This window comes from Prionailurus bengalensis, chromosome C2 (genome assembly GCF_016509475.1).
Source record: "Prionailurus bengalensis isolate Pbe53 chromosome C2, Fcat_Pben_1.1_paternal_pri, whole genome shotgun sequence".
Lineage (NCBI taxonomy): Eukaryota > Metazoa > Chordata > Mammalia > Carnivora > Felidae > Prionailurus > Prionailurus bengalensis.
Window position 1 is genome coordinate 6,015,213 of NC_057350.1, and position 12,981 is coordinate 6,028,193.

General features: G+C 50.2%; 1 protein-coding gene across 1 annotated transcript in view; it reads right to left on the reverse strand.

Annotated features, from left to right (window-relative positions):
• Positions 1–5,515, reverse strand: part of IGSF5 (immunoglobulin superfamily member 5) — a 50,713-nt gene extending 45,198 nt beyond the window's left edge. The window contains exons 1-2 of the mRNA XM_043593565.1: positions 4,877–5,515; positions 1,216–1,293 (exon numbers count right to left, since the gene is read on the reverse strand). Coding sequence (XP_043449500.1) covers positions 1,216–1,279 — 64 coding nt within the window. The 5' untranslated portion in view covers positions 1,280–1,293; positions 4,877–5,515. The remainder of the gene's footprint in view (positions 1–1,215; positions 1,294–4,876) is intronic.
• Positions 5,516–12,981: the final 7,466 nt, after the last annotated feature.

The following is a 12,981-nucleotide window of genomic DNA, read 5'->3' on the forward strand; positions in this document are numbered from 1 at the left end:
GCAACCGTGGCTGAAATAGCCACGTTGGAGCCTTATCCCTCAAATGAGTGCTGAGCGTGGTTTGCCAGCCCCTGGACAAGTCCTCAAGCTCTACGCAACAGGGCTGGTGTTTTCCTCTCCACAAACCAGGGCTTATCAAGTGCCTACTAAACACCTCACACTGCGCACTATGAGTCGGGGCGTTCTGAACATCTTTGCCCTCAAATACACATTAACACCACAGCCTTGGCCCCTGGGCTTAATGTCTCAACATACTCCAAACCAAAACTTACAAAAGAGTCCTTATTGCCTGTAACACACTCTGAGAGTCCCTATATTATTTCATTCTTTTCCGTTTTTCAATAAATATCGAATATTGGGGGAGGGGTATCAGAATGACCAAAAGGGAGGCATTCACGGGAGGTTCTTGGTCTCACTGTTAATACACAAAGGTGTTCAGTTTGTGAAAATTCATCAAGCTGTACTTCTGTGACTTGTGAGCTTTTCTACATGTTCATCATTCTTCGGTACAATGCCTTGAAATCACTGCACAAGAAATACAGGATGGCTACCCTCTGGAGTTTGAAACCTAGTCAGGAAACAAGACAAACACACCCGAAGCACAGAAGTCTAGGCAAGACATAATCAAAAGAAAGCTGGGAGAACCAACTCCAGTCACCCCAAGGACCCCGCAGTCTCAAGCTCCACCTCCTGCAAAGCAGAGTGTGATCGGGAGACCCTGGCCTGGGACCCCCTGGAGTCCCTTTCGACTCACCCCCTGGGGGCGATCCAGGACGAGGAGAAGCTGATGGGAGAAACAGCAGTGGGCCCTTCCCCTGTCAGTAAATGGGAGCTGGGATTATTACCCAGAAAACGGCAAGGTCAGGAGGGCTTCAGGGAGGAGGTGATGTCTGAATTGGGCCTTCCTTGAAGGCCAGATAGAAATGGAAGAAGAGAAAAGCAGGCAGAGGACAGGACAATGACTTACAGGGAGGAATGGAAGGGCAAACGCTCACAGCAGAGACGACCCAGTGGAAGGACCGGTAGGAAATTCAGTCAAGAGAGCAGGAAGTGCACCCAAGGAAAGAGACACTTCTGTGGAAAGAGGAAGCAGTGAGAAAGGCCCAAGGAAGAAGCTGCTGGCAGCCACGTATCCAGGAAGCTTCCTCCGGGTTCCCTCCTGCCCACTTCCAGCGGATGCCCAGGAACATTCCACCAAGCTCAGGAGACCCCTACCTGCCAGCCCAGCCAGGATGACCAGCACGGTCGAGATGCCTTTCCACCTGCCCTCCATCACCATGCGTCTTCTTCACCCTGGGGAAACAAAGCAGCCAGGTAACCATCTGTCACTGACGAGCGTTTGGCATCCCGAGTACGCGGAGCCCCTACAGGCTCATGGGTGTCCGCAGAGGGACGGTCGGTGGCACCAGCCTCACCCCAAACCTGCTGGATCAGAAGCTCCAGGGGCGAGCACACAAATCTGTCCAAACAATTAAACAGTGAACCAATTCTGGCCCAGGCTCAAGTTGGAGAATGCCTGCATGAAACGATCTTGCTCCCCAGTCCAGGTATAAGTTATGGAAGGCAGACGGTATAGCCTTACTGCTGACTGACTCACCAGGATGTAGGGGTGAGGGCTTGCTGCTTTTCATTTCAATCATGATGTTTTAATCACTGAGGGGGAAAAAAATCCTCCCCATAACAAGTTCATGTTAGCAAAAGGGAAAACAGGCGGAATAGAACATAAGCTTATTAGAAGGTGCCAAAAGGCATATAGAGAGAGAGAACAGGGGGACGTCTGCAAGGGGTCGTGTGCGTGCATGGGGTGGCCGGCTGTAATTACAAACAGGCAAGTCACAGAAAGTCTCCCGAGAAGGTGCTCCGTGAACAGTGAAGGAGGTGAGGTGACAGCCACGTGGATATCTGCAAAGGAGCTTTCCAAGCACAGGGGCAGCAGGTGCAAAGGCCCCGGGGTGGGACCATGCCTGGCATGTTTGAGAGGCACTGGCGTTGGGGTGGAGTCAAGGGTGAGGGAGAGGGGGAGAGGTCGGAGCTAGGAGAGGTCAGGGTAGACTGAGCCCTAGGCAGCTCATGGGAAACCTGTCGTGTGCACCTCTTGGCCCTTCCTTCCAATCCCTTTGTTCTTGGATAAACCTCTTGCTCATCCCTCCATCCCTACATGTTCTCTTTTTATTTTTACTTTTTCCTTCTTCCCTGTGGTAGGCCCATGCAACACAGACACCAGCAACGTGCGGTCCCACTGGAGCATGCAAGGTAAATCACCCACTGAACGTGTGGGGAACTGCCCGCAAAAACAATGGCCCCTTGGCCTCAGCAAAAGGTCTCTTTCTTTCACAGTCTTCAACACCACCACCGTGTGGAGCACCGCTCCCTAACCAGGGGATGGTTTTTACTTTGGCTTTGGCATTCACACAGACGTCACAGCCCCATCAACTGGGGAGGGGGGCGGGGGGGACCCTCCCTCTGAAATGTGGGGCACCGGGTTTCATCAGAGACCCCCCTTCCCCACGGCTGTGGGATTTTGTAATGGGCTGACACCTGTCCAGGGCTCCCGTCCCCTTTCCTCTCCTACAGCCGAAAGAGGTCGACCCCACAGCAACACAAAAGCACAAACACAGGAAGTGAAACAGGCACAAGTAACCACCACACCTCACGTCTGCGGAACCCATTTCACGCTGAAGCAGTGATCCTGGCTATTCGGGGCTCACGAGAAGGAACGCGGGTTTCCACCCCTCTGTTTCTCTGATGTGTTGGGAAGGCAAAACTCAGCATGCGTGCTAAACCATAACCACTTGCGTGCACGGCACAGCGCAAGGTTCAAAGTCTGTGCCGCTGTGGGGACCCCGGCCCCCGCGGGGTCTAAAACACACCCCGCAGAGCTCCACAAATAGGCCCGGGCGGCAAGCTGTGCAGCAGCCCTACCCAGGCCAGACTGAAACCCCAGCCCTCCCAGACGGACTCCAGGTCCCCAATTATGAAGTGCCAATAAATCATTTACTAATTTGCAAGGTTCGATGCACACTGCTCTGACAAGTCGGTGGCTAGACCGGTCGTCTAGAAGGCTACACCCCAGCTGAGGATGCGGGAGACACTGAGCCCTCGTAGAGAAGATTACGCATCTCACCGAAGGCCATAAATGCCAAGCTTGGACCCAGTGTTTATTGAAATTGCAGCCGAAGTTTAAGGTCCATTAGGAAATACCGATAGCCGTGCTGAGTCAGGCCGAGTCTGAGTGCTGTGTTTTCTAAAGCCTCTGTTCGGCCTCCGTCCTTCATACGCTGTTCTGGCTTCTTCTCTGTAAGAGCAGTGACTCTGTTTCCCCAGAGCCCAGCAGAATCCCCGGGACGGGCAGGGCAGAAGCGCCCAGTGAGGTCCAGGGAGCCCCGGGGCAGGATTGCTGCAGGAGTGCATTTGTGCCCGGCTGGTATTTGAAGGATGTGTGCAGAAAGGAGCTGTCCCTTCGCTTTAATTCAATGAGGACCTATGGCCGGGTAATTTGCAAGTTAACATCTCTGTGGGATAGTTGGACAGACCCCGGAGATTTCACTTCCCATTCATTTTGTTATGGAAGACTTGAAGTACCTACTTCTCGTTGAAAACCTGCAAAGTCTTCTTAAAGTCTTAAGTCTTGCTAAATTGTACTAAACACAGGACACCCGGGTGGCTCAGTCTGTGGAGCAACTGACTTCAGTTCCGGCCATGATCTCACAGGTTCATGGGTTCCAGCCCATGTCGGGCTCTGCACTGACAGAGCTGAGCCTGCTTGGGATTCTCTCTCTGTCCCTCTCTCTCTGTTCCTCCCCTGCTTGCGCTTTCTCTCCCTCTCAAACTAAATAACTTTAAAAAAAAAAAACTGTACTGGTGCACCTGTGGGGCTCAGTCCGTGAAGCATCCGACTTCGGCTCAGGTCATGATCTCACGGCTCATGGGTTCGAGCCCTGCGTTGGGCTCAGTGCTGACAGCTCAAGCCTGGAGCCTGTTTCCGATTCTGTGTCTCCCTCTCTCTCTCTGCCTCTCCCCCACTCTCACTGTCTCTCTCTCAAAAATAAACATTAAAAAAAGGTTTTTTTATTTGTACTAAACAGGAGTTAACCTCCAACCACTCCCTTACTGCCCTGACAAGGCAAAAGCCACACGGAAGGTGTGTGAGGGGCCACCGCACTGATCTCAGGAAAGGAAACTGCCGCGTTTCATTATCTCACTCAGCTACCCCCACACGCAAGCCCTCGTTTCTGGGTCCCTGGAAAGAGCTTTGCCAAGGTGCCTGCCACACTTCTTGCTACAGGCAGCAGCATGACGCCAAGACCCAAAAAGAAAGCTGGGTGCTGGTCAGGGTGAGTGAGAATCTGTCACAGCAAAATCCACACAAGGGGCTTGCTGCAAACGTCTGTGCCTAAATATACATAAAGACTGCACTCGGACAAGCCCACGTCCTGCACCCCTACATCCGGAGGGGCTGTCCTGCCTGCAGGAATGAGGCCCCCGTGAGGGCTTCCGGAGACTTCCGTGAGGCTCTCCTTCCCACAGGAGGAGAAACGGCATTTACAAGTGCGGGGAATGACCCATGGGGCCACGGTGACTTTCCAGCCCTGGAATCCTGACCCCCCCCCAAATCCCAGCTGGCTCTCAGCTCTCGCCGCCCCCAGACAGCGGCGTGCTATGACGGAGGCTCTCGCTCCATCAGAAGTCATCTTGAATTCCTGAACTCCCCGAACAGCCTGCTTTCTTAATGTTTAACTGGGTGGAAGTTGGGAAACAAAGAGTGTGTGTTTGGTCCTGGGACACTTTCCCGGGGAAAGCGACCCGCCCCTCAGCCCGAGACAGGTGCCTGTGGACCTGCTGGACAGACGCCCACCGCTGGCTGGAGCTGGCTCACCTCGGGCAGGAAGTTCTCCTCTTCCGGCGTCACAGAGGTTCTCTGATCCCAGAGGCATCTGGGCCTCCGTCCTCCCTCCACGTAAACACAGGAACAAACCTGTGTGGCCGCCGAGAATCTCCACCCGGGTTGCCGGTTAGCAGGAAGTTCCTCTTGAAATGGCCCTGTCACGTCACAGGCCGGGCTGTAAACACAGAGGTGGCCCCTGCCTGCCACTGGCCCCTCGCTCCCGGAAGGTGTGCATGCCCCAGAGTGACATTTTCCCTGCTAATCATTAGCCAGCCCCAAACAGCAAGCCAGGCCGCCCAGCGGGGCCTGAGAAGGTCACGGCCTCCAGGGCCACCACTCCTTCCCCTCGGCCCTCTGCCCTGGCTCCTCTTCTGGGCCCCTCTCTCTCTCTCTCTCTCTGTCTCTCTCAGTCTCTCAGTCCCACAGAGCCAAGCCCTTGGGGGCTGAAGGTCCCCTTACCCAGGCTGGGGGCCCTTCCTGCCCGAGGACGCCGGCCTGGACAACCTTGTTGATCTCTGGCGGCAGCACGGGCCTGGGGCCGGCCGAGCCGGTTCCTTCTCCGGCCAAGAACCTCCACACCCACAAGAAGACTCTTCGGTGAAAGAAAAGTAGTCCTGAGGGTGAAACCTTCTGGAATGTGGCCGCACTTTCCCGAGGAGCATTTGTAGGAAAACTGCTAAGAGGTTTCTTTGGCCCTCCCACGCCCACACCCAGCCAGCACTCAGCCTGAACAAAGGAACTTGGCTCCTTAGAGCCCGTGGAAAATTCTGGAAGAGACCACCACCTGGCACCCACCACACGGCAGCACCACGTGGAACTGTTTGCTCTCACGCCGTTCTCTCTCAGCACCTGCCTAGTCTCCCCCACCGTGTTTTAATTTTTTTTTAAGGTTTATTTATTTTTGAGACAGAGAGAGTGCAAGCAGGGGTGGGGCGGGGGGGGGGGAGGTTGGTTAGGGAGAGAGATGGGGACCCAGAACCCCAAGCAGGCTCCAGGCTCCGAGCTGTCAGCACAGAGCCCGACATGGGGCACGAACCCACAAACCGTGAGATTGTGACCAGAGCCAAAGTCAGTGGCTTAACCGACTGAGCCACCCAGGTGCCCCTCACCCACTGCATTTTAATCTTGTCAGGGGACTCAGAGCCAAGGGCGTCTGAACAGAATAGACACCAACAGAGGGTGTGGATCACGCACTTAGCGTGAGACCCTGAAACAAATAAATAGGGGGAAACGGTTCTCCCCAGTGGAACAGGATCAGAATACACCACCCCCAAAAGATGCCAGTTTGGCATAGAGATTTATTTTAGGCTGAAAATAGTTGAGATTTAAGAGATTAAAAAAAAAAAAAGCCTTCTTAGAGATTCCCTTTTCTGACTAAAAGCATTAACTACTGGGGAATACGGCTGCCATAAATTCCTTTATAGGGTGGGCCCACTAATGAAGCCTACTGGAGATCCCTTCTTCAGGGGGACTTTCCGACTCTGAATGAGAATAACGTCAAAAGATCACTCATCACCTGTATAGATAACCTGTATAGACCTGTATAGATAAACATTATCACAAACCTCTCTTGTCTCTTCTACTGAAAATCTATTTGTCCTTCCAAAAAAACACTATTGGTTTTTCCCATAAGAAGCCTTTCTTCCCCCCCCCCTTTACTCTCCCCTTCTAAATCAGGTATATATAAGTATTCATTCCAACCACTTGGTTCCTATATGCATGCAGATTACACCTTTATCCTGCTAACCTGGCTTCACAGGTCCCAGGCATTGTACCTGAGAGGGCAAAAAAAAGGTTTGTTTTCCTCCTCCCCTACAAGGCCCTGTGCTGGTCAGAAAAAACGGTGAGCGAAACAGATTCCAGGAGTTAACCACATGTGAGTCAAATAATCTCTCAAATATACACAAGGTTGTGGCATCTTATTTATGAGCTATGTCCCTGAAGGCCAAGCATAATTCAAAACTCAAATAATTCCCAAACAATGAGCCACTGAAATGAACACCCAAGGCCAGTGTAGCTGATTTTTATCCCTGATACACTTTTCCTCATTTTCTCGGCTTCAGCACGAGTCATTTAGAATATCAGTCAGCACCCGGGCTCAGTGCTGACAGCTCAGAGCCTGGAGCCTGCTTCAGATTCTGTGTCTCCCTCTCTCTCTTCCCCTCCCCTGCTTGTGCTCTCTCTCTGTCTCTCAAAAATGAATAAATGTAAAAAAAAAAAAAAAAAAGAAGAAGAAGAAGAAGAATATCAGGGGCGCCTGGGTGGCGCGGTCGGTTAAGCATCCGACTTCAGCCAGGTCACGATCTCGCGGTCCGTGAGTTTGAGCCCCGCGTCAGGCTCTGGGCTGATGGCTCGGAGCCTGGAGCCTGTTTCCAATTCTGTGTCTCCCTCTCTCTGCCCCTCCCCCGTTCATGCTCTGTCTCTCTCTGTCCCAAAAATAAATAAACGTTAAAAAAAAAAAAATTAAAAAAAAAAAAGAAGAAGAATATCAGTCAGCACCAGGAGTCCCAAGCACTGACCTTCAGAGCACAGCTCAGCCTCAGCATAACTACTGGAGACTATTGTTAGAGCTTCTAGAAATTTTGAGTTATGATAACAATGAGAGTGTAGGGGAGGGGAAAGATTTGTTCCTATACCCTCCTTGGTTTGGTGGGTAGAGCCTGAAAATTAAACTGACAAAAGACAGATTGACAAGAGAAAACAAGAGAACAGCAAGATATCAAGAGTTTATTAATGCATACAGGTAGGGGAAACTCGGTGCTGAGTACTCAAAGGAGTCTTAACAGGACAATAAACTTGAAGAGAAGTGACAGGGCAAAGGAAAAGAAGTCCAGGCTTTTAAGTGTGGCAAACTGTGGGCAGGTGAAGACAGGGGGGAGACTAAAAGGAAGGTAAGGGTTGTATCGGGTCAGGTTTGTTGTAACCATTCTGAGAAGAGCCCCCAGTGACGAAGATGGTGTTTGCCCTCCCTGATACCCGCAGGAGGAGGCAAAGTTTGGGGTCTGCTCTTTCTCAGTTATCTTCAGCTTATGATAATTCTTATGACAACCTGGCCCATTCTGGGGTGCTATATTCTGATCCCCTACAAGTGCCATATGTAGTGCATACGTAACAACAGTAACCACCTCAGAGGTGCCCCCACAGATGCAGGGGCCGGCGCTGCAGACCCTGGGCCTGGGCACTTCTGTCTACCAGCTACCCAGCCTGGAAACCCTGTATCCAAATCACTGGAAATGCAACACTGAGACTGTGTGGTCTCGAGGGACTTTTTTTTTTTTTTTTTTTGGACTTTGGGAGGTTTTCATTATTTCAAAGTTTGAGCATAAAGACAGATGTACTAATATTTTTAGCCTATGCTATTTTAAATTTTTTTAATGTTTATTTATTTTTAGGAGACAGAGAGACAGAGTGTAAGCAGGGGAGGGACAGAGAGAGAGGGAGACACAGAATCTGAAGCAGGCTCCGGGCTCTGAGCCATCAGCACAGACCCTGCGGGGCTGGAACCCACAAAGTGCGGGATCATGACCTGAGCCGAAATCCGACGCCCAACCAACTGAGCCACCCAGGCGCCCCTAGCCTATGCTATTTTAAAATCACGAAGTTCGGGGTGCCTGGGTGGCTCAGTCGGTTAAGCGGCCGACTTCGGCTCAGGTCAAGATCTCGCACTCCGTGAGTTCGAGCCCCGCATCAGGCTCTGTGCTGACAGCTCAGAGGCTGGAGCCTGTTTCAGATTCTGTGTCTCCCTCTCTCTGACCCTCCCTTGTTCATGCTCTGTCTCTCCCTGTCTCAAAATAAATAAAAAACGTTAAAAAAAAAAATTAAAATCACGAAGTTCAAATCTACCTGAAACATACTCACACTAAAATTCAAATTGTGGCAAAGACCCCCAAAAAAGCTTTGTTTAAGGTGCAGGGGTTGGGAGGGGGTTTCCCTGAGGAAAGGCGTTTGAGCTCAGGTGTGGGGTGGGCATGTTAGGACCACACTGGGTAGGAAGGTGGAGTTCAGGAAGGACCATGGGGGGGGGGGGGGGGTAGGCACAGATGAAGGGTGTGCCTTGAGTCAGGGTGGGTGGTGGGAGGCCCCAAAAGCCTGAGGAAGTTGGAGAGCCTAGCCCGGCTTGAATGCAAAGGGGTGGGAGTTGGGGTAGGGCTGGCAGGGGGGGCAGGGGTCTTCCATTAGCCCAGAGAAGAGGCAAGGTCCAGACTAAAGGGTACAGTCAAGATTTGGGGTTTTGTCCTCACATATAAAAAGGAATGTCAGGGGGCGCCTGGCTACTCAGTTGGTCGTGCATCAGATTCTTGCTTTCAGCTCAGGTCATGATCTCGCAGTTCGTGGGATTGAGCCCCGTGGGTGGAGCCTGCTTGGGATTCTCTGTCTCCCTCTCTCTCTCTGCCCCTCCCCCCCTCACATCCACTCTCTCTCCCTTTCCCTCTCTCTCTCTCAAAATAAATAAATAAACATTTTAAAAAATTGTAAAGGAATGTCAGGAAAAGCGGTGAAAACCTTTTATTTATTTTTTTTTCAACGTTTATTTATTTTTGGGACAGAGAGAGACAGAGCATGAACGGGGAGGGGCAGAGAGAGAGGGAGACACAGAATCGGAAACAGGCTCCAGGCTCCGAGCCATCGGCCCAGAGCCCGACGCGGGGCTCGAACTCACAGACCGCGAGATCGTGACCTGGCTGAAGTCGGACGCTTAACCGACTGCGCCACCCAGGCGCCCCGGTGAAAACCTTTTAAATGAGCAAAGAAGGTTGTGGGGTTTCATGAGCCCACCATGAAGGCACGTGAGGTGTCCTTCCCATTGTTGGCTTTATTCAGTCATAAGGCAAGGTTAACATAGTTATGAAGCAGATTCAGGATTCCAAACTCAGTGACATTACACTACACTTAAAAAAAATATGTTGCGTTTATGCATTATTTTTGAGAGACACAGAGCATGAGCAGGGGAGGGGCAGAGAGAGGGGGAGACACAGAATCGAAGCAGGATCCAGGCTCCGATCTGTCAGCACAGAGCCAAACGCGGGGCTCGAACCCACGAACTGCAAGATCGTGACCACAGCCGAAGTCAGATGCTTACCCATCTGAGCCCCCCAGGCGCCCCCACTGCACTACACTTTTAATTTGGCTTCTTACACGTCACCCAAAGCAAAGCACGAGACAAGTTACACAGCAAGTTAGGTAGAACAGGGCATAAGAAGTTAACGAACCCAGCGCAAAGTCAGCCTGTGGGCACGCGGTTGAGATAAGGCCTCCATCGGGTCTGGGTCGGCGCTCAGAGCTCACTGTTTATTATGTCCAAGCAGCAGAGGGTCTCTGTTCCTGTTGGAGATGAACCGGGCAGAGTCTTTGGCCGCAGCTGCCTTTCTGAGGTGGTCAGACACAGAGGGGTGACATCCGAGGAGTCTGACAGTTTGCTGCAAAAACCCTCCCTTTTTAAAGGGATGTCATCAGCCTTCAGCCCCTGCAGGCCTCCCCTGCTCCTGCCGGTTATCAGTTCCAGGGTGTCTCCAGCCAGTGCTGGTTTCAGGGACACCTGGTCATAGCTACAATGCCCTTGGATGCTTACATCACTGCTTTGACACAAGTCGCTGCTTGACATGAGTGACTCCATCTTGCTCTCCACATGGGGTCACCTGACGTAACAGGACCTGAGCTGTCTTTGAGCTCTTAAAAACTCTAAGTGTGTGACGGTTCATTTGATGTGTCAACTTGACCGGGCCATGGGAAGCCCAGATAGCTGGTTAGACGTTATCGTGTGGAGTGTGTCCCTGAAGATGTCTCTGTAAGATGTTAGCATTTGAATTAGGAGACTGAGGAAAGCAGAAACTCCTCCCCAATATGGGTGGGCCTCGACTAATCCACTGAGGGCCTGGAGAGAACAAGGGGTGAGGAAGGGCAAAATTTCTCTCTGCTTATTAGCTGGAACACACACCTTCTCCTTCCCCCAGATATTGGTGTTCCTGGTCCTCAGGCCTTTGGACTAAGGGCTTCAGACTTGCACGGGAGCACAGTACCTGCTCCCCTAGGACTTCCCCAGCCTCCAAAACTGCATGAGTCAGTTTCTCATAAAACATACATACATATATAATACATACGTACATATATGTTGTGCAGGCGCACCCCAGCAGACCCTAAGCCAAGGGTGGGTGGTGGTCTCACCATCGGAGAATTGACCCAGAGACAGCAGTCAAGATATAGGCTTACTGGACTCTGGAAAACAATATGGAGATTCCTTAAGAAATTAAAAACAGAACTACCCTACGACCCAGCAATTGCACTACTAAGTATTTATCCAAAAAATACAGGAGTGTTGATCTGAAGGGGCACATGCACCCCAATGTTTATAGCAGCACTATCAACAATAACCAAAGTATGAAAAGAGCCCAAATGTACATTGACGGATGAATGGATAAAGAAGATGTGGTACACACACACACACACACGCACACACACACACACACAATGGAGTATTACTCAGCAATCAAAAAGAAGGAAATCTTGCCATTTGCAACAACATGGATAGAACTAGAGGGTATTATGCTAAGCAAAATTAGTCAGAGAAAGACAAATATCATATGATTTCACTAATATGTGGAATTTAAGATACAAAACAGATTAACATAAAGGAAGGGAGTGAGCCTGGGTGGCTCAGTCAGTTGAGTGTCCGACTTCAGCTCAGGTCATGATCTCACCATTCACAAGTCCAAGCCCCACATCAGGCTCTGTGCTGACAGCTCAAGCCTGGAGCCTGCTTCGGAACCTGTGTTTCTCTCTGTATCTGCCCCTCCTCTGCTCTCTCTCCCTCTCTCTCTCTCTCTTAAAAATAAATAAATATCAAAAAATTTTTTAAAAACATAAAGGAAAGGAAGCAAAAATAAGATAAAAACCAAGAGGGAGGCAAACCATAAGAGACTCTTCAATACAGAGAACAAACTGAGGGCTGCTGGAGGGGAGGGGGGGATGGGCTAAATGGGGGATGGGCATTAAGGGGATGCCTTGTTGGGATGAGCACTGGGTGTCATATGTAAGTGACAAGTCACTAAATTCTAATCCTGAAATCATTGTTACACTATATGTTAACTAACTTGGATTCAAAAAATAATTTTTAGGGGCACCGGGGTGGCTCAGTCGGTTGAGCATCCGACTTTAGCTCAGGTCACGATCTCACAGTTCATGGGTTCAAGCCCTGTGTCAGGCTCTGTGCTGACAGCTCAGAGCCTGGAGCCTGCTTCCGATTCTGTGTCTCCTTCTCTCTCTGCCCCTCCACCACTCACACTCTGTCTCTGTCTCAAAAATAAATAAAAGTTTTTTAAAAAATTCTATTAAAAAATTTTTAAGAAAGAAAAGAAAAGAAAAAATAATAAAATAAATAAAATAAAATAAGATAAAATAAAATAAAAATACATCGGCTTATTGGGGGAACTTACATACAGGGAGCACAGGAGTGGCCAACTAGATAAAGCACCTGCTGTTTTTATGATCTAGCAAGTAGCCCCCTTACTACCTGCAGCCTTCGCCCTCCTTACAGGGCCAGCGTTCCAAGGACATCAAAGCCTGCCATCCAGATACTCTTGGTCACAATTGAGATGCTCCAGGTTGGTCACCCCCTGAGCCCTTGACCTCAGCAGGTTTCCACATTTCCTGCTTGTTGGGGCTCCAGCAGGAAGACGGGATCTGTGTATTCTGAAGCCAGTGGTTTACAGGGGCGTTCAGGGTGTGCTTACACAGACCAGCATCCAGCGGGAACCACACCACACACCTTACTGCGTCTATTCCTAGAGAACCAACTAATGCAAAGTTGTAAGAAACCTATAGTAATACTTATCCTAGCACACAGATACACAAGTGAACTTTGGTGAAGAAGCACCTGATTTTCGTGTTTCAGATAATGACCAGTTTCGTATCTATTTTTTAGAGTTTTCAACATTCGTAATAGCATACGTATGTGTGTTCTTTGAGTTCTCCATTGAACCTGTTGTAACATCTTTCTGGTTCCCTCATTATTTAGTGAGTTAAATAAAATCTCAGACACGTGCTCCTTTCATTTAAAAAAAATTTTTTAATTAAACATTAAAGAGAGAGAGAGAGAGAGC